General features: G+C 50.9%; 7 protein-coding genes across 7 annotated transcripts; 3 read left to right on the top strand and 4 right to left on the bottom strand.

The window, feature by feature from the left end:
- Positions 1-20: 20 nt before the first annotated feature.
- Positions 21-539, bottom strand: N7506_011258 (uncharacterized protein; the record flags this gene model as incomplete). Its single annotated transcript, XM_056960551.1, has 2 exons — positions 21-234; positions 460-539. The coding sequence occupies 2 exons, from the start codon at positions 537-539 to the stop codon at positions 21-23; spliced, it is 294 nt and encodes a 97-aa protein (XP_056806706.1).
- Positions 540-2651: 2112 nt separating this feature from the next.
- Positions 2652-2952, bottom strand: N7506_011257 (uncharacterized protein; the record flags this gene model as incomplete). Its single annotated transcript, XM_056960550.1, is given in 2 exon segments — positions 2652-2840; positions 2857-2952. The coding sequence occupies 2 exon segments, from the start codon at positions 2950-2952 to the stop codon at positions 2652-2654; spliced, it is 285 nt and encodes a 94-aa protein (XP_056806705.1).
- A 2182-nt stretch (positions 2953-5134) lies between these two features.
- N7506_011256 (uncharacterized protein) lies at positions 5135-5853 on the top strand (the record flags this gene model as incomplete). Its single annotated transcript, XM_056960549.1, has 2 exons — positions 5135-5734; positions 5788-5853. The coding sequence occupies 2 exons, from the start codon at positions 5135-5137 to the stop codon at positions 5851-5853; spliced, it is 666 nt and encodes a 221-aa protein (XP_056806704.1).
- A 1093-nt stretch (positions 5854-6946) lies between these two features.
- Positions 6947-8144, bottom strand: N7506_011255 (uncharacterized protein; the record flags this gene model as incomplete). The annotated part of the gene is made up of 3 exons (XM_056960548.1): positions 6947-7625; positions 7761-7820; positions 7951-8144. 3 exons carry the CDS (start codon positions 8142-8144, stop codon positions 6947-6949), a joined length of 933 nt encoding a protein of 310 aa, XP_056806703.1.
- A 1670-nt stretch (positions 8145-9814) lies between these two features.
- Positions 9815-12307, bottom strand: N7506_011254 (putative signal transducer; the record flags this gene model as incomplete). The annotated part of the gene is made up of 2 exons (XM_056960547.1): positions 9815-10188; positions 10243-12307. 2 exons carry the CDS (start codon positions 12305-12307, stop codon positions 9815-9817), a joined length of 2439 nt encoding a protein of 812 aa, XP_056806702.1.
- Positions 12308-14342: 2035 nt separating this feature from the next.
- Positions 14343-17843, top strand: N7506_011253 (putative RNA binding protein Jsn1; the record flags this gene model as incomplete). Its single annotated transcript, XM_056960546.1, has 2 exons — positions 14343-14497; positions 14552-17843. The coding sequence occupies 2 exons, from the start codon at positions 14343-14345 to the stop codon at positions 17841-17843; spliced, it is 3447 nt and encodes a 1148-aa protein (XP_056806701.1).
- Positions 17844-18499: 656 nt separating this feature from the next.
- On the top strand, positions 18500-19864 carry N7506_011252 (MT-A70 family; the record flags this gene model as incomplete). The annotated part of the gene is made up of 1 exon (XM_056960545.1): positions 18500-19864. The coding sequence occupies one exon, from the start codon at positions 18500-18502 to the stop codon at positions 19862-19864; it is 1365 nt and encodes a 454-aa protein (XP_056806700.1).
- Between the last annotated feature and the right edge of the window lie 481 nt (positions 19865-20345).

Below are 20345 nucleotides of genomic sequence, written 5' to 3'. Positions count from 1 at the left end.
CATGCTCCACATGGAACTGTTCAGTGGGCTTGGAGTTGTTGAATGGCGAGGTAGATCTCTTCATTCGACGCACCAGAGCGGATGAGAGCCACGATTCGGGAGACGGTGTCGGCATCATGATCACGCACGACCGCGACCAGATCCTCTAGGAAGGTGCGGTAATAGTGCAGGTCCCGTCCTGGTTGAACAGACTGGCGGTACGAGTTGTTGGCGCGGGGCTCATCCTTGGTGGGGCTGTACGGGCTCAGCTTTCGATGATCATACAATGCTGGCATGGGTGTTGGCGAGGAGGATGGAGAAGGGATTCACAAGAAGAAAGGTAGGTGGCAGGAGTGAAAGAGAGATACGAGGAGCAAGAGGGGGAAGAACAGGAACAGGAAGAGAAGGGAAACTCGCAGTGAAGGGAGCAATCAAAGGCATGAGCAGAGTGAACAGAACGCCACAGGGCTTCTAGCTTACCTCCCTGCTGTCGTTGCGGACGTGTTCTGCCGCCTCTCGTTGTGTTGGCCATGGCCGTTGGATGCAGTATTATCTGCCATGTTGATGGGTTGTCGTGTTGCGTATTCTTACGTTGTACGGACTTGACAGGGCGGTAGTCCCAGGACTTGGTGTGAGGAGCAAATTTGCCTGGAATCGAGATTAGGAATGAAAGATCAGCAAGCAGACAATCACACAACCAGGTTTGATGTATCGGGTCACCAAGCCATGAAGAAGGCACAAAGTACAAGGAACGGAAGAATGGTGTGGAGAGGGGGAGGTTAAAGCGGTCGGCCTTACTATATGAGATTCCGAATCAACCCCCCACCGAGTGAATTGAAGGGTGCAGGCATATAACAAGGAATATCTATGATATAGTTGAGGAGCACAGGGAAGACCGAAAGAAAAAAAGAGGAATTCCCACGATGGAAGAAGTTAAAGAAGCTAGATATCTAGGCACGTCACAGCACCAACTTCCAAGGCTGGGTGCTTTTTCCGGTATATCAACCAAGGGCGGTTTCATCTTTGGACCAGAAAGAGGCGAAAAGAGGTCCAATGAAGACAAATTTGCCAAAGGTTGAATTAAATCCAGCTGAGCAATACCGAGTAGCTCTCGCCTCGAACCCGCAACGGAGAAAAGTACCAGCCAATGAATAGCGGCGAAGCTCGGGAATGGCTAAATTCGTCTGTTGCTCAGAAAAGAGCTTGGTCAATTTTTTTTTTGTAAAAAAACATTTCTTCGCTGTTCTGGAATTTTGCTGTTCTGCTCAGGTAGAGGTTGAATGGTAAGCGTGGAGAGGAGAGTGTTCAGATCCAATTTGGAAACCCAACCTCTCACCCCAACCATACCCCGTCTTCAAGTGTTGTTCTCTCCACAATGCTTCTTATTCCACTGGATCTTGCTTGGAATTAGATGTCACGATTGTTATACTAACAAGACTCACTGCGAGGCTGTGACCCAGCGCGGGGCCTTCCGCCTCTGACTTTTGCAATGATCTGAGTCTCGAACATCGGAATCGACGAAGGAGGCTCGGTAGACCTGGATAAGCTGGAGCTGGTGTTGGAGCTATATCAGTGGCTTCTGCGTGCTGTTCAAGACACAGTTGGTAGATGCCTTTCGCGCTTGGAAAGGTTTATAAGTGGTCAGGTTTTGGTAAGTTCGTCCTCCCTTCCCCAGACCATAAGTTCGTCTCGCCTCTTTTGAACAGTCTTCATGGAGACTGCGACACGAACTCAAGCATTGAGCTGATCATTGGACAGTTTGGTCCATAAAGGAGCCTCGTCGCACGCTTTCAACCCCCGATACCAACACGACCCCTTTGCTCGCCCATCCACTGTACCAATCTTCCGGACGCCACGTCTTCGATTCCAGCGCACCTTGGACACATCGATTGTCAGTTGACCTACCTTGGGTGAATACTGGCATCCAAGGTAGGGTTCTCAGGGCAGTCAGTTTTACCAAAGCACAGCTTCCTCGCCCGGTCGTCGACAACCGCACCGTTTGTTCTCATCCAGGTTTCATCATTTGATCGCCTCCTCTTCGACCGCACCATCTGCCTTCATGTAATTCGATTGTCTCTACGCCATGTCAGAGAGTTTCAAGACACGACGTCGACAACTACAGCGACTGGCGTGTTATCGCGCATCACCAAGACTTGCGCACATTACCAACAACATCCGCAACTCTTTGAGCTGGGCACCTAGCATTCACAACAGACAAACTGGTGCAAGTCCTCTGGATGACTGTCATCACAAACCAGTGATGTCACGATGCCCGTTTCGACCTTTGGTTCAATAGGGCAGGCTCGCTCTCGTCATTGCAACCCGAATTTGAAGAATGTCATACTCAGGACTTGGTGGACGACTGCGACAGGATTTGAAACAAGGGCTGAATGTACCGTCACGATCACTTTGATTCTCGAGGCGAGTACACCTTGGCTACCACAAGGGTGGCGTATGGCATATGGCGTATGGTGTACTTCACTGCCTGGACCGACAACAAAGCCCATAAACACTGTTTTGCAAGACATGGTACGCAGCCCAATGACACATAATACCATAAGGCGGCTACAATGAGCGTGTGTGTCATATTATGTCTGAGATTGTTCCTGGTGCCTTTGGAGCAATTTCGCTTTTAATTGTACGCTTGATGTTGTGGCATCACGGGCGTGACCTCATTCGGCCACAAGAGTGGCAAAGGTGTGCAGTGTCACGAGACCGACAGTGTATGCGGAGAAACGACGACCACCAAGCCGTACATTTTCGAGTATGGTATCAATATCATACTTGGTCCTGCCAATAATCCACAACCATGTTTGTGAGCCCATCATCGTCCCAGAGCCTGGTCCGGGACCGAGTTGAATCTGTCAGCTGACAGACGTCAACAATTCTGTGATTTGGATCAAGACCATGTCCACGCAGTCGTTCCAGAATGTGTGGTGCCTCAGAGTCAAATGTGATGCTGATGTCGGACATCATTCTAGGGTCTGAGTCCACGCCACATGAGGGTGATCGATCAAAATCGCGATACGAAATGGGTTTTGATACCCGACCCATAATAGGCGTCTATGCATTTCACTGATTGTCTGATTGTTCTTTGGTCTTGCAGCATCCATCGGATCATTGGCACTGTCACCAGCATGGTCAAAGCAGTTCGTCAGATGTCATCGGATGTCGCCGGTACGCATCCTTCGTGTGTAGAAAGCTCGGAGCGATAGTGGTATCAGGTAAGAATCATGTCTCGAGTTCGCAATATTTGGAAGCGGATGTTTGATGTCCTTGAAAGAAACCCATCCCGAACCCCAGCCCCTACAATGCTTGAGTCCCGGGCCAGTGAGAAATGCGCCGCGGGATCCCAGGTTTGGCTCAAAGTGGTTTGATATGAACATATTCGTTCATCCGTATCTGTTGAACGGTCGCTGCAGAGAGGCCGGGTGGGTGGCTATCCTTCTTACCACTCGTTGAAAGCGTGTCCGATCAGGCGACGGCGATCATGTTGATTCGTTCTTAGGCGGTGCAATTTGGTTCGTTGATAGGTATTGAATCTCGCTGCTATTGATCGCTTAGGGGTCGGGTCGCTCGATCTGCTCCTAGTCAGTTCTTCAACCACAGTTGGTGGGTTGCTTCGGTGTGATCTTCTCGACACAACTAGGCGGTGCCCTTTGTTGATCTTCCATCGCTATCAGTCTTTCTTGAGACCGATGGTAAGGTATTGCAGTAGCAACACAAGATCCAGACGAGATGGAAAGAAAGCCTGCAAGACCAGCCTCTCCAGAAAGCAGACTTTCGTTGAATCCAACCCTTGGTCTCTTCGTGATGGCCCCTGGCTCCTAGCGATGCTCAACGCTGTCTATAGCCAACGGGTCAAATCCCAAGAGCACCCCAAAATCTTTTCCAATGAACGTGTACGACTTGCAACGAGTGCTCAGATTGAAAGGGTTGCAGGCCCGCTCAACAGAGGAGAGATGGCAGCCCTTCTCTTCACCCCGTGCCGCCGATTGGGTCCACCATACAGGGAAAATAGTTCCTGGCGAGGCTATTGGGGGATCCACCAAACAACTGCGCCAGCGTCAGAGCTTTCCTCAATTTCGCTGTGGTCCTCGGACTGCGAAGACATTGACCAGAATTCGGGGCCTTGGTCCGCTAATAATGCCTTGACCAGACAAGCGCCAAATTGGTTCTGAAGATGAGGTGTCAACGTCATAGTGGCCCGAACAGCCCTTTTACTGACCCAAGCAGTGGCCCGTCAGCCCCTTGGAGGGCGACGAAGGCCTGTCTCCGTCATAATGCGCATTTATAATGGGGTTGGAGCTTGGTTTGTATCGCCACTACAACTTATACCGGAAGTGATCGCGTTGGTTCCACGCATGCATCCCAGAACACCTTCGGCGATATAGCCACTTAGATCCTACAGCAGCCACTTCCGCATACTGATATTATCACAGCATGTGAAACTCCAAAACTCATAAGAGCGAGTCACTAGCTGGTCATAACTCACCCACGTAGGTTTCAGGCAAAACATCTACCATGGCTTCTCACCTTCTGGTTTTGTTTATGGACCCCGGGCTCAGCATCGGGCCTTAAACTAACGCCCGGGCGTGAGGCCGAGCTTCAAATGTTGTGCTTACGAAGTATATGGCGTAGAATGTCAATTTTGTCTACAAAACTCTGCACAGTGATATACGTATCATTTGAACCAACTATTATCGAATTTATATTTTGACAAATGTTTTGGCCTATATAGAATAAAATTAGGTAAAAGTCAGGTTCGGTTTTCGTGGAAATTCCCTTGAAAAGTTTATGAATTTAATACTTCATAACTTGTCCCTTGACGCAGCCAAACACCACCTTTCGAACCCTGAAACTCGAAGACATTTATTTGAAGACTAAGCCAGATCATTCAACTACGTAGTACTGTATATCGATGTCCCTGTCACCCCCTCACGGAATTGATGGCGATCCCCACGCATTCCACGCGCGTGCTCTGGAATGCAGTGCAGCTAACCCTAAACACAATCCCTTGCACAAGCAACTTACGGGGAGGGAATGCCAGACGCGTGAAACGCTAATAAGCTGCTTTATTCCTGCGGGGATTTCTCTCGATTGACCATATCAACATCTTCAAGCAGGAATAATCGTCGATAGACATCAATCCACAATGCGTCTCCTCACTCTCCTTCTCGGTGCTACCCTTGCCTCAGCGCATGCTCGCCCACAGTTCATGCCTGATTTGGCCCAATTGGATAACTTCATTGAACACGCCGAGCAGGCCCAAAACCAGGGTCAAGCTAATGACCCTCAATCAAACTACGACAGCATGAACGGGAACTCCGACGGCTCTGATGGAAACGCCGTCCACAGCATCCAGGCCCCAACACCAACACCTGCTCAGGGCCATGCATCCCTGCAAACATTCGCCATTCACACTACATTCAATATCCGTCCTTCTCCATCTGCGGTTTTCAACTCTCCGATCTTCCGGGCACCTGAGATGCTCGGCGATTCTCCCTCTGAACCAACCCAGCCTCAGGAGAACTCCCTTCCAGGGAAAAATGTCTATGGACGCGATTTTATGGATCCGAACTCGCTGTCTGGTGGAATTGCACCTATCGGTTCCCCAGCCGACAACACTCTCCAGCCTGGTAACAATGTTGCCCCTGCAGTCGCCAATGAGCCGCAACATGGTAATGATGAGGGGAACGCTTTCTGCTTTGGTCAATGCTTTGCTAGTGCGGATGATGCCCAGTGCCAGCCTCCGGTGAGTACTAATCTTTGAACATTTTGTCTTGAGTTTCGCTAATGGATGTCTAGACTTTGGCTGTGTACAAGCCTTCTAAGGGCTGCTACTCGTGCTGCTTTACCGCTGGCGATTTCTGATTCACTATAGCCAAGGTTCTTTTTGTGTGAGAAACTCAGATTAGTTGTGTCGGAAGTAGCTAGAGTAAATGGGATTGTCTTTACTTCATCTGACATGGAGGCGAAGGAATTTGTCTCCCATTGAACTAAATTTCCCGTGTTTAGTCTTTGTATAATGCCTAGGTGGATATTTAGTTATCAGGTAGATTACTTTGACCTAATTGGTAGTGATTTACCTCAACCTTGGAATGACTTGACAGTATAATGGAATCAACGAGAAAACCCCATAGAATAAGCTGCGCAGAGAAGTATGTCCACCGAAAGGAGTTCCGAGATTCTCCAACACCCTTGGAAGGTCGCTATATGTGACCTCGGGATAACCAAGAATAGCTTCATATCTTTCATTGGTTCTTTGAGGTCCCGGAAAGGCTGAATCAACAGGCAAAGGCCGCGTTTCATTGACAAAGATGGACCTTGAAATGGGTGGGAGACCTCGGGATCCGACAAAGAAATCAATCTACGGCCCGATATTTGGCACAAATTCTACCGGCTCATTTCTTCCTTATCTACGGAGTAAAGGTATTGTGCCTACACTCGATCGGAACATTGGAACCAGTGTATGATCATGGGCGCGTCCCAAACATGTCAAGTCTTCCTACCGTTGTGGTAACTCAGAATCACCAAAGCAGGTTTATTTTGCCATCCACAGTAAGAAGAAACGCTGTACATCGTTTCTTTGGTACGGGCCTTAGAAGGCGTCATGTTGAGCCGAATAGCAAGCGAGTAAAATATGGAAAGAAAGGAAATGGAAAATTGAAGAAGATTCGAAGATTCGAAGTTCATTCGGTCTAGATAGGACATATATCGCATTAAGAAAAATCTATAGGCGCACCACGAAAGGTAGGGAATAAAAAAGTGTAAGAGCCAAAATCCGTCATATCGTTTTCCTCGCTGTAAAAAGCAGCTCGCTTGAGATCAAAGAAGAGAATTGAAAGAATTGAAAGGGGGTCCGAGAATCGAAGAAGTGCGGACTGAAGACAGTGAAATTCAAGACGACAATGAAAGATATTTCCCAGATACATGGGAATGACTTTTCTTTGTTCCTTGTTTGAATTTAGTTCTTCACAAAAGCACCGGCGGGCCGGCCGCCGACTCCCCGAGCCATGGTGATAGGCTTGGAGCGCTTGTCACAGCTATCTTCCCAGACAGCACTGCTGGCCGGGAAGATGGAGCCACTGTCCGAGAAGCCAACGGGATCCAGATCGTCGTTAACAGCGATGTGGGGCACAACGAGCTCCATACCCTTGCTCACGCTGGTTCCCGAGAAGTACGGGTTGTGGCGCGGGGGCAGCGGGCGAGACTCGTGCAGGCTGCCCAGGTAGTCAGAGGCGGTGCTGCTGAAGGACGAGGCCACGGAGGGCGTGTTGGTCAGCGAGGGCACGCGGCTGTGGCTGGAGGCATTGCCGCCGGCCAGGGCAGGCAGGCTAGAAGAGCTGCGGTGGACGGTGGGTCGCATTGGCTCGCCGTGGAACTGGGACAGGTAGTTCCAAGCGTCAGAAGATGCGAGAGACGAGCTGCTGCGCAGTAAGACGGGCTTCCACTCGGTGGGGTCAAGATCTGACTTGGCATCGTGGGTGTGGCTGGTATTCCCGTGGAAGGGAGCTCCGGTAGGAGTCATGGGTGCAACGATGGTGCGTGGAGAGAGAGGGGGAGATGCTGGAGGTGTTGTGGACATTGTGGACATAGATGGGAGAGATGCTGAGAGTGGTTTGCAGGAGTCCTTGCGGCGGCAGCTGTAAATATGGATTAGTTTATAGTTCCATTGAATATGCAGGTCCCAAAGATAAACAAAGAAATGGGAATTAGGGGCATTGGAAATTGGGCTGGATCTGAGATCCTAAATATAGACATTCGCCACAAACACGTACCTTTCGCTACAATATAGGAGAGAGTTGTTGGGGGTTGTGATTTGGTTTTCGCACATAGCACTGGAGATTGGGTTAGCTTTTATGTTGATACCAAAAACCGGTGAGTGAAACACAGGTGACGGCAACAGGCATGTGAAAAGATTCCATGCAGCAATTCATAGATAAGAGCACTGGGATGGGTCACACATACCAAAAGTTCAAGAAACTAGCCATATCGAAGTCGTCTTGGGATGGCTTCACTCCCCGATCCTTTCCTGAGCCCAATTTTGAGATAGTGACAGTTGCACCGGAGGTTCCTCGACGATGTAAGACTGGACGAGAGGTTTTGGACTTGGAATAAGGAGTAGAGGGAGAGCGACGGTGGGAAGGAGATGTTTGAGTCATGGCGGTGAAGCTTTCGGCGTTGAAATGTCTCTTATCGTGACCTTGCACCGAGCATGTATCAAGTGTGGAGCACGAGGAGCCCCTAGGGAGCACAGACTGAGGGATTATGATAGATCCGGGAATGAACCGGGCCGGTGTATAGTCTGGGGAATATAAAAAAAGGAATAAGAAGGACCCTCAAGTATGTATGTATACTCCGAGGAATGGAAGGCGATTTAGAATGCTGATAAGGTTAGCCATCATCTTCATATGACACACACGACACAATACTCGAAATACACACGGACATCCCGAGAGGCGATGTGTGTGTTATCTTTGCATGCTGAGTGGGGGAGATAAGGGTTTCTGAGACAGGAATCTGAGCACTTGACATACCAAAGAGGAAGAGAGAGAGAATGTTTATGAGATTTGTCTAGATTGACTATGAAGACTGGTAACACAGAAGAGAAGAGGGGGAAAGATTGAATATAAATACAAAAGCACAGAAAAGGGAGTGTGTGGGTGTGTGGTGTGGGTGGATGGTGTGGAGGGGAGGATAGAGAACGTGCTCCGGCGGTAGGATAAGACGATCACGTCTAGACCCAAGTGGATAGATCCGGGTACCTTGGAAGTCACTTTCTCTCGTCATTCCCTTTGTTCCACACCCAAAGGTCCCTGTAAAGGTACTTCCCAGATACTTGGGCCCCGCAAACACGCAATTGTTGATTCTAGACTGAGTCACTGTCACATTGAAGATTTCTATTATTATCTGCTTGGGATGTGGTTTTTTATTTTTTTGTTATTCTCTATGTGTATGTTTGTGATGTGGACCTCTCTGACTTGTTTGCTTCTAGACTTCTAGACATCTAGACTTCTAGTAGAGAATCCATCAGAACTTCTAGAGCTAGATTATATCACGGACCCTTTCTGAAACGCACAGATTCCTTGAAAATTCCATGTCTAGCTGCATATGAGCTGCAGTAGCGCAGGGTGCATATCTCCGGAGGGAGTCGGATCTGGCGTGATTCTCTCCAGACTCTTGTTTGACAATAAACTAATGCCCTAATTGCGTAGTGTGTGTATCCAAGGAAATGCTAATGACGCCATCCAATCCAATACCTCATTGACCCATCTGCCGTGAACCCACGCAACCCTCCTTAGGCTCCCAAGGTTAATTCTTAGGGCTTCGTGGGCCAGGCGAGGAGATCCTGATCGACGAAAATCCCTCGGATCGAGAATGATTGTCGCCACACGGACACGTATGTTTTAGGCCAAGAGATACATACACACATACAACCACGGGGTACGTGGGCCGGGAGTCGTCAGATGGGGGTTCTGGCCTAATTGTCGATCTTCCGGGAGTTGTTTCGTCTGTTTAAAAAAAACCGGGGCTATTGTTCCAGATTGTGTGGGAAAATGAGGGATGAGAAAAAAACTCTTCATTGTTTACGTTACAGACTCCACTTGAGTAGACGTCAGTCCTCATCAGTCACGGCTGTGGTTGATCCCTGAGTTAAACTCACGGCTGAAACCCTGGGTCTAGCCGGAAAACACAATCAACACAGGGCTCATGGTGGGTCAATGACATCTGTCAACAGACGTAATACATTATACATTGAAACGGCTCTCTTTCTCGGGTATCTGCTAGCGTATCGTACATTGTGAATATGAGGCCATTAATGGGCTCATAATTAATCAATCTTCATTGGCTCCCCTGAAAGCGCTGATTGAGGCGCTTGTGGCGGTTTAGTCGCCGGGGTAGGGGTAGAGGGAGTATCACCAGCAGATGCCTTCGGGGTCTCTGCAATCGGCTCGGCCAGGCCATCTCGGTCTGTTAAAACCCTGGCTGGGGCATGCTTACTGGCAAATGAAAATCGCTCAGGGACTCCACGAGCTGCCTCGGCCGGGCCAACGAAACATCCCAACATCGCACTCCAGATGTACCCTTCGGTGATGAGACGGCGGATTTGCCCATAGGCGTAGGAGTTGGCGTAAGGTAGACCGGTCTCCGGGTCGCGGTATCGCGATGGCAATGAAGTGATGACGCAAAGGGATGACGAGATTTCTGTGATGCAAGGTTAGCCCTACGAGTCATTTGTGAATTAGACATGCAACTTACTAGTCAACCGGGGTGGCTTTTTGGCATTGAAGTACATGCTGTACTTTGGCTTTTGCGCTGTTGCATAATCGAAGTTTTCCAAGATCGTGAGAGTGCGTCCTGCCGTCTCGACAATTGGAGGAGGTGGTGGTACTTCGGGTTGCGCGGGTTGTTCGATCTTCACATTCGGCGGTTGCAATCCGGGCTGTAACGTGAACGGTTGGTTTAGGCTCGGAGGGAGGGCGCTTTCGGGCAGCGTGGCTTGAGTAGGTACCACGGCGGCCGGCGCGGCATGAGGGGCCAGTGCCCCTCCAGCATCGATAGGCGTGACCTTATCAATAGGCCGGGAATCGTCCAGCGATGTCGTTGCAGTTGGTTCAACATGCGGTTTGGGGATTTCAGTCACATTAGGTTGGGCACCTGCCACATCTGGCGTGGCCGATTGGGATTTGGTCATTGATTCTTCAGCACCCGGACCTTTTGTAGCCGCTGCAGCCGATGCGGGGGAATCGATCTCCATCTCATCGGTCTTGGTAGAAGACGGCACGGGCGGCTTCTCCGCAGGGCTTTTGCTAGATTGTGCTAAATGGCGGGGAACTGTAATCTCTACCGCAAACGATGCGCGCTTTATCGGTGCTGCTGGCCGTTGTTCTGGTGCGGGCTCTGAGGGTCCCTCTTCCACGGGCTTATCTTGCGCTGAAAGAAGCACCTTATCTTGCGCAGGAGAAAGTTCCTTATCCTGCACGGAAGGAAGGTCCGATGAAGTTTCCTGCGCCAGAGATTCCTCCGCATGGCTCTCTTTTCCCTGGTCAGGAGGCACCGCCGCGGATGCCTTCGTACCGGATGTTGTTGCACTTGGCTCACTGGCACTCGCCCCCTCAGAGGCTACAGGGGTATCAGTAGTGCCATCATATGCCCCTGGAACCGAAACAGTGGCATTTTCAGAAGGAATAGTCTCTTTGAATGGCTTTGGATCTGACGGGGCCTCGGGGTCAGGTGGGGCTGAGGAGCCCGGGGCAGCAGCAACCACAGTTGGAGTGGAATTGGGCAGTAGCTGTGATGTGGCTGGAAGAGCGGCAGATGCAGGCCCAGTGGCTGGAGGTAACATATTTCCCTCGGCGATAGGAGCAGCAGACTGCAATGCGCGTAGATCTGCAGCAGCCTTTTCTTTATCTTCCTTCTCCTTCTTCCTTTTCCGGGCCTCCTCTTTGTCCGGCTTGGGTTTGATGTCGACTGTGCCAACTCGCGTGAGACGTCCATTAGTAAAAGTAGCAACTCCACTCCAATAGGATATGACTGGACCGTCAAGACGGCGGTTCTGGAGTGCTTCGATCCTGGCCCGTCTTTCGTCTGCCTTTCTCTTTTCTGATAGCTCCCAGCGGTTGAGACTTTTGCTGTTGAGCCGTTCAATTCTTGCAGCCTCCGCAAGGTGATCTTCCTGTGTCATAGCCTTTGGCTTCAGATGGGCCTTCCGCTTCTCTGCCTCCTTCATTGTAGCGATGATGCGCACTCGCTTCTCCTGGCTGTCTTTCAAGCGAGCATGCGTTAGCTCCTTGTTGACCATTGTTTGCCGACGAGATGACTGGCGAGTCGGTCCGTCTTCCGTGGTGGGAATCCACGAGATGCGCTCTGATTTCTTCTTCGGGCGCGGCGCTGCGGGCATGGAAGATACGGCGGTCGGATCGATCTTGACTCGTTTGCGCAAGGTTTGGAACTTGAGGTCGTTTTGCGTCTTGCGCTTTTTGCGCTCCTCCTTCTGTAGTTGCTGTTCGCCTTCGTAATCATTCTGTGCATTCGGTCCTTGGTCGTCTTCGTCGTCTGAGGATTCGAGACCCACGTCATCCTCCGCGTCAGGATCAACCAAATCCGCAAATTCGTTGTCATCTTCCACTTCCTCGAAGAGAAGTGCTAGGTCGTCATCTGCGGCGGCTTCAAGGAGAGCGGACATGTGCCGTCCTGCGGTGCTTCGTTTTGCTCGTCCTCGGACCAATGATTCCACTGGGATTTCTTCCTCTTCCTCTTCCTCCTCAACCTCCTCCGAGGATTGAATCCCGGAGGTTGGGTCTTCCTCTAGAAGGTCGGCCATGGCGGATGTGATGCGGCGATTTTAACACGGTCGGGTTGGCATTGAACGCGTGAGGGGAACGCGGCGCGTGACGAGACTGTCGTCACGTTGTATCGGGCGACAACAGATCCAGTAGTCCCAGCATATGTGTGCGGGACTTGGTGATTGAATGCGAGCAGTTGTATGGAGTAATGAAGGATGGATGGATGCGAAAGAGAGCTGTGGCTTGACCAGCTCGTGGCGCAAAAAGAAAGTTGATGCCTCAGGTGTAAGCCTTGCGACCAATACGGAGCAACCCGTACTGTGAACGTGTTCACTATGGACTATTTGACCTTCGAGCACCTACTCCGTACAAGGTCACTACTTTGGCAATTATTTGGAGCCTTGAAGAGGGCTTTGTGCCCGACAATCGGTGATTACATTGGAGGTTGTCCATTATTAACTATCACACTAGAAGCGACCCAGGAGCCACGAACCTCCCGGTTCTTCCGTGCCGAAGTCTTCCAGAAGCTTGGCGCACTGGGGCTCCATCACGAAGCAATTCTTCCAGCGTAGGCATGGAAGTATTTGTATGAAGTACCCCGAGTATTGTCGGTCTTGTCGAAGCATTGTGCAGATGCGCAGGTGCCGTGAGAGGCTGACACACGAAGCAAATCGCCCCGAGGACACGTACCTGACCCATCCCTTGCGTGCCTCCAGACACATACAGTCTTGGTTTCAGATCAAGCCAGATCTCCTTGCATGATTGCATCATATCAAGAGAGAAAACCCGAGCGATGTACGGAGTACAGAGTACAATGAACCTTCCAATGTTTACAACTCCGCTTGAAGGGGCCCATGGAACCATATTGAGACCATGACGCACCGGAATGCGGGGCTGCTTCACTATTTTCACCGAACAGACTGTCAAATGACGGGGGATATTGCTTGAAACGCGGAGATTTAGACATCATTTCCCGAATCCCAGGAGAGTGTTGTTCATTTTCTCAAGTATCAATGACATGAGGCTGGGTCATATCCAAACAGTGCAGTCCAGGGTTGATATAGATGTGAGCTATGCACATATCACGCTACAGGGGGATATTGTTAGACCCGAAATATAGCCAAAAATCAATAGAACCAATAACATCACAATTCAACCAGGGAAAACTCGCAACTCGCAGAGAAATCAACAATTGCATTGTGGATGAAGCTGAAGAGGACCGCTCTCCACCAACCACAGCCATCTTCCTCGGGCATCCGGCCAGCTCCCCAACATCTCTCTCTCTTCTTCTTCTCCTTCTTCCCCTTCATCCTCCCTTGACTTCTTCCCTCTTTCTTTTCTTCTTTGCTTGTTTCTTGCTTCTTGTATTAGGGTGAACTCCCGAATTTCCCGTTAGTGATGACCATTGTTTTTCCACTTCTCCCACTAATTCGTCCAGCCACCTTCAATCCCTTAGGATCATCCTTCTCATCCTATTCCTTTGATTTCTTACTCGACGCACTCGGTGCCTGACTATCATTGTGCATATTGTTTTTAAGCCTTTGACGAATCGCCGGCATAGAAAGTCTTTCTACTTTTTTTTTTCTTCGACTCGATCGCTTGGGACACCCGCAGATTGTCATACACAAACCGCTCGCGAATCCCTCAGAACCTCCAAAACTGGTGATTGCATCTGGAAAACAATCGGATCAGGTACGCAAATACATCGCAAATGACCTTGTTTCAAGATCCTAGAGAAGCGCTTTGTCGACCCCTCCCGATTCTGCGACTCCCCTCCGGTCACGGCAAAACACAACCCCCGTTTCGAACATCTTCTAATTTCGCCTCTTACATTTAGTACGCCTTTGATTCCTATCGACGTTGCGTTCAGATTCTTAAACCTATCTTTTTTCTATGCCCATCCCACATTTCTGAGCGACATTTCCAGACCGATTTGGAATCCGCGCAGAGGCTACAGATTGGAAAACACTCGGGTACTGCCTTACTGAAGGCCACAATCGATAATCCATAATGCTGCCAGTTTCACGACCAGAGGGACACATGAGCTTCAACTACATCCCAACCACTCAGCCAATGTCGGGCACCTCGACAGGCCGCAGCTCTCCGAGTGACCCGGGATCTGGTAATTCCAGGATGCCATTTGGTCCATCTCCGGGGTCCATCGGTAGTTCGAGGCCGGGGGCTGGCTCCCCTTCTCATGACTTGGGATCACGGCTGTACTCGAAACGGTAGGTGATCAGGAGAAAACCGATTCTCGACAGTTGCTGATAACCCCATCACAGAGCCCGCGAAATTCAAGCGCAAGAAGGTGTTTCGCCCAGTATCTGGGGCCCTCCCACTAGCGGCCACTCAACTCCGCTTCGCGAAAATATTCCTGAATCGCCGAGCCAGGACAGTTTTCCCGATCTCATCCCCACCACCAATGGCTCCATCGGCAGCCCCGGCCGCCGAGCTCGTGCTGGAACGGTTCCATCTCGCTTCCCTCCGATGAGCACGCTGAATGAGATGGATCTCCAGCAGCCTTTCATGTCGCAGAGTTCCCGGCCCACACCCTCTACAAGTCCCTTTAGACCCCCCGGTGTGTCTGGAATCGACACGGGCTCCAAGCCTGCGAGTTCCGCTGCTGGACCTGCCCCGGCATCTCTATCACGCCTTCGCGCAGGTTCCATGCCACAAAGGAGTAACTTCCTGGGCGCAGGTGGTCCCTTCGGTCCCTCGCTGTTTTCAACCAACTGGTCCACGGGCCGCGAGAGGGCCACAACATTGACGAGCATTCGATCTTCAGAGGGACCGACGTCGCCAAGCCACTCCTCATTTTCGAGGGATGGCCTGGCGGACACCGACGTGAAGACATTGGACTACTTGGGTCTCGCTGAGACTCCACAGCAAGCGATGGCATCTCTTGCGCGTCCATCGATGGAACAATTGATGCAACATCAACAGCAGCAGCAACAGCAGCAAGCTTCTGCGCTGCCGCCACTCCTGGCTGAGCTGGCGATGATGAAGAATAACAATCGATTCCGCTCATACTCCGTCAATGCCAAGGAGAAGTACGCAGATGACGAGGATCTCGAATATGAGAACCGCTATTCTCAGGTCCCCTCTGGCACCATGACTCCCTCTGCCGCCGCCACCGCTGCTCAGCTTGCAGCCACGCAAGCCCAAATCCACCAGCACAATCTTGCTGTCCAGGCCTTTGCCAGCCATGCTTCCGTTAGCAGGCCCCGGGCTCGGACTGCTGGCATTTTGGAGGCTCCCCCTCAGCGATCTTCTATCCGCAACTACCTTGCAACTCCCTCTCGTCTTGACAACAGCTTCAGTGCGGCGGACTTGCAGATCCCGGAAAACCTTGAATACGACGAGCTGTCCGAGGCTGTTCAGCTGATGAATCTCACTTCCCAAAACCCTGTGGGGGCCCGCGAGATGTCCGACGAGAACAACCAGGATGGGCCGACTCGGGCATTGTGGATCGGTAGCATCCCCGTTTCCACAACTGTCACATCCTTGGAGGCTATCTTCGGCATGTATGGCAAGATCGAGTCGACTCGTGTTCTTACCCACAAAAACTGTGGATTTGTTAACTTCGACCGGCTCGACAGTGCCGTGCAGGCTAAATCTTTGCTCAATGGCAAAGAGATCTTCCCTGGTGCTGGACCTGTCAGAATCGGTTACGCTAAGGTTCCTGGTGCTTCGGCAACTGGCACTCCCGGTGCCAACGGCATCCAGTCCTCCCCGACTCCTGATCCCACCTTCAGATCCAACCTTGCCGCAGGCGACGGCTCGGATCGCACCGAGAATGTCCATAGTCTTCCTCAAATCCCAGCATTGGCTGACATGCTGCCTGAGATGGTCCAGATTGTGCAGGAGTTTGGCGCCAGCGAGACTGATCTCCAGAACATCACGGCAAGCATTCAGACCTCCATCGCCTTCCAGGCGTTTGAGGATGAGATTCCTTCTGTTCAGGAACCAAGTCAGTCACGTATGTTTGATGCGCCTCGTCTACGCGACATTCGCAAGCGTATCGACAATGGTGCCTGCTCGATTCAGGAGATCGAGGAAACCGCGGAGGCCATGCTACCTGAGATCGCAGAGCTGGCTTCCGACTACTTGGGCAACACTGTAGTTCAGAAGCTATTCGAGTTCTGCTCAGAGGCCACCAAGGAGCAGATGCTCAGTCACATTGCTCCCCACCTCTCCGAAATTGGTGTCCATAAAAATGGCACCTGGGCTGCGCAGAAGATCATTGATGTCGCCAAGACTCCTGCACAGATGCAGCTGATCGTTGATGCTCTGCGACCTTATACTGTGCCTCTGTTTTTGGATCAATACGGAAACTACGTTTTGCAATGCTGCTTACGATTTGCCAGCCCCTTCAACAGCTTCATTTTTGAATCCATGCTTAACCGCTTGTGGGAAGTGGCTCAGGGACGTTTCGGCGCTCGGGCAATGCGGGCTTGCTTGGAGAGCCACCATGCCACTAAGGACCAGCAGCGTATGCTTGCGTCTGCAATCGCGCTTCACGGTGTGCAATTGGCTACGAACGCCAACGGTGCTCTCCTCCTGACTTGGTTCCTTGACACCTGCACATTCCCTCGCCGCCGAACTGTCCTCGCCCCGAGACTTGTGCCCCACCTTGTTCATCTTTGCACTCACAAGGTTGCCTATTTGACCGTTCTTAAGGTCATCAACCAGCGTAATGAGCCGGAGGCTCGCGACATTGTCCTCAAGGCATTGTTCTTCAGCCCCGGTGACGAAGTTTTGGAAAAGATCTTGAGTGACCAGACCTCTGGTGCAACCTTGATCTTCAAGGTTCTCACCACCCCCTTCTTTGATGAATCCATGCGCGCCGAAGTCGTCAAGAACGTGTCGAAGGTGCTCACCAAGCTCAAGGCTTCTCCAAGCCAGGGCTACAAGCGCCTCATGGATGAGGTCGGTCTTTCCTCTCGCGGTGGTGGTCGTGAACACCATGGACGAGAGCAGGGAGCCGGCACTCCAGAGAAGTCGCAGCACCGTCAATCTTCACGCCACGGCAGTACAAGCTATGCCGCTCAGCCATCCATGGATAGACAATACAATGGCCAACAACAATTTGCCACCAACCCATATGGACAAAACCCGGACTCTCGTCCCATCTCCTCCGATCAGGCAAACCCTCCACCTCTTGACCCCTACTCCAACGGCCTAGGAACCAACCCAATGAACGGCATGCCCGGCGGACCATTCGGCCAGGAGCCTATCAGCCAGCAACAGCTGCAATACCAGGCCTACCTTGCTGCCCAGGCCCGTGGCGTCTCCCCAGGCTACCCGGGAATGCCGGGCGTCAACTACGGGTATCCATCTCCCCAAGACAACCTTCGGTCCTTGCAGCCTCAGCAGACTGCGCCGCTTTCCGCTGGACCTGGTCAGATTGGTCCCAACCCGATGCTTGGTCAGAACTATCAGCAATTCAGCCCAGTTGTCAATCCCGCACAGATGTATCAGTACCCCCCTCAATATTACCAACAGGCACAGCCGGTGCAGGGGCAGGGTGGAGGTCGACGTGGACGGGTGAGTTCATTCTCTGATCGTCCCTAAACCGTCTCGTCCTTCCCACTGACACCTGACAGCGTTGAACTGGCGCGTTGTCTCATAATGGATCTGCCTTCCCATATGTACAAATTTTGATCATCTATTTTCCTTTTTTTTTTTATTGTTGTTTGCCAAAGTATTTCATGGAGATCGGGGTTTTTATCTAACGTGTGATTTCACTGTCCTATATCTCTTCGCCCTGATCGGACGCTGGATCGCCGGCAGGGGAGAATCGGACTCCGGGGAACGGGGCATTTTGGTGGTGAAAAAGTCTTGTGTCTCTTGTAGAGACCTTGTTTTTTATATCTTGGAGCGTTCGGAATGACCATGTACCTTGTGATCTAACGATGGGACCATTTTCTACCTTTTGTTTATTGTTTCAAGGTCGGGTTGGTTGCATGAATTCATTTTGCAGACTTGATTGGTCCTCGTAGGCTGTTCTTCGGCACTATCATAGCATTGGAAAAAGTCCACAGCCTCGGACGCAAGGTGAAAACAGGGCTACTCTACTAGGTATAACAATAGATACCTGGGTACACCAAACGGAGGCTATAAACAATCCAAGGTTGTGTGAATCTTGAGGTCAAGGCGGAGACCTCGGGAGACATATTCACTATTGTCATCCCGCCCAAACAACCCCTTCCAGTGTTGTCATAATAAACATGGGCTACGACGACCGGGAAGATCTTGCAATTATCTGCCAGCGAAAAAACGAAGTATTTTTGCTGGATATTCCATGGTCAATCACTCTTGCGCAAGGGGACCTTTTGACCCCCCAGCAGCGACGTTCAAAAGACACGTTAATCGAAAGAAGACGATTACTTTCATGTCCACCTTTGAAGGTGCCATATCCATCTACCGAGCCTAAAAACCCCACTGCGCGTGCCAATGTGCTTGAGACAATTCCTTTGTCCGAAAGACGCTTCCACTCTGAACTAATCTTGCCCCTCGTGCAGAATTCTCTGCAAGTCATCAGGGAAGTTGTTTCCACTTTTCGCTGGGGGCTCCCTCGGCTTGTGCCTTTGGAGGTCAAAAAAGACCCAAACTCGCAAGATGAAAGCCCGCGGAAGCGCCGGAAAGAGGAGCCCTCGCCCATTCGTTATGAACATGTTTCCAGCAATGAGCCGCCGGTGATCCTATCATCTACTTCGCCGAATGAGTTTAGATCACTATCAGATTTGAGCGTTGTGAAGAACACCTCATCAGCATTGGCGATAATTCACATAAACGACAATGATAGTACCGGCCATCCTATCTCATATCTGATCCCACCAGAGTCGAGCTTCACGCTTTGTACTCTACCTCTGTTCGAGACCAAGAAACACCGGTCATCCCAATTCTACCCTATTCCTGGTCTGTCCTCGCATCAGAAATTCAATCTGATTCTCATGGATCCGCCGTGGCCAAACAGATCTGTCCGTCGCAGCGGTCACTATCAAACACATCACTACTCCGAAATGGACGTTCTCACCGAAGGCCTACGTGATATTCTTCGGGTACACTCGTACCCTGCTGAATCTCAATCTCAGCCCGGCACCCAGCAGGCTATAGCCGCTATATGGATCACAAATGCCGAGAAGTCTCGCAAAGCAGCATACCAAGCCATGATGGGCTCTGGGTTCCGCGTCTGCGAGGAATGGATATGGGTCAAGACCACCTTAGATGGACAGCCAATCTCCGCCCTGGACGGTATATGGAGAAAGCCCTACGAGATCCTTGTCGTTGGTCACAGAGATGAGAGCTTGGATATCTCGAAACATAATTTCGAGGACTTGACTTCGATAAGCGAGGCCGTCACCACTCGACGGGTCATCGCTGCAGTCCCGGACCTGCATTCTCGCAAACCAAACTTGAAGGGCATTTTTGAACGCATCTTTTTCGAGCCCGGTCAGCCACAGTCATACTCTGCTCTTGAGGTTTTTGCACGAAATTTGACGGCGGGCTGGTGGGCGGCTGGTAATGAGGTTTTGAGGTTCAATGCTCAAGAGTGCTGGGTAGATCCCAACGAGATTGGCTGTGAGGAATGAGTGACGGAACAATGACGGTCCTCATCAATTCTCGCCATGTGAGTACGGTTGATATTGCACGCATTTTTTATGACTGTCTCCAGGCGCACTTTGGATATGGGGGTTCCAGGAACCGTCATGACAACAAGGTGTTCCACATCACATTTCCCGCTTACTTGGCCTTCTTGCAGTTGGCGGGAGCAGGTGCATGTTCTTTTCGACATTGCTGCAATGATTCCTAAAATGATTCCAAAGAGCGCCCCGCAAATGGTGCTAAAGCAGCTGTATCCGACTAGTGCAAGCATCTCATCCTCTTTGGCCCCCGCATAATCCAACGTCTAAGCGCGGAACACCTCCGCAGCTTACAAAATACAAAAAGCTTACAAAGTACAAGAATTGCGGTGAATTTTGCATAGCAAAATATAAACCATGTGCCGGTGGCTCTGTGAAACTGTCATTTTTTCGCAATTATCCCAGCAAACCCCTGAACCTGACTAGCGCA

This window comes from Penicillium brevicompactum (genome assembly GCF_028827555.1).
Source record: "Penicillium brevicompactum strain IBT 35665 chromosome Unknown utg000007l_segment0_segment0, whole genome shotgun sequence".
NCBI lineage: Eukaryota > Fungi > Ascomycota > Eurotiomycetes > Eurotiales > Aspergillaceae > Penicillium > Penicillium brevicompactum.
The sequence above is the reverse complement of the archived record's forward strand: the minus strand, read 5'-3'. Positions and strand labels throughout refer to the sequence as shown.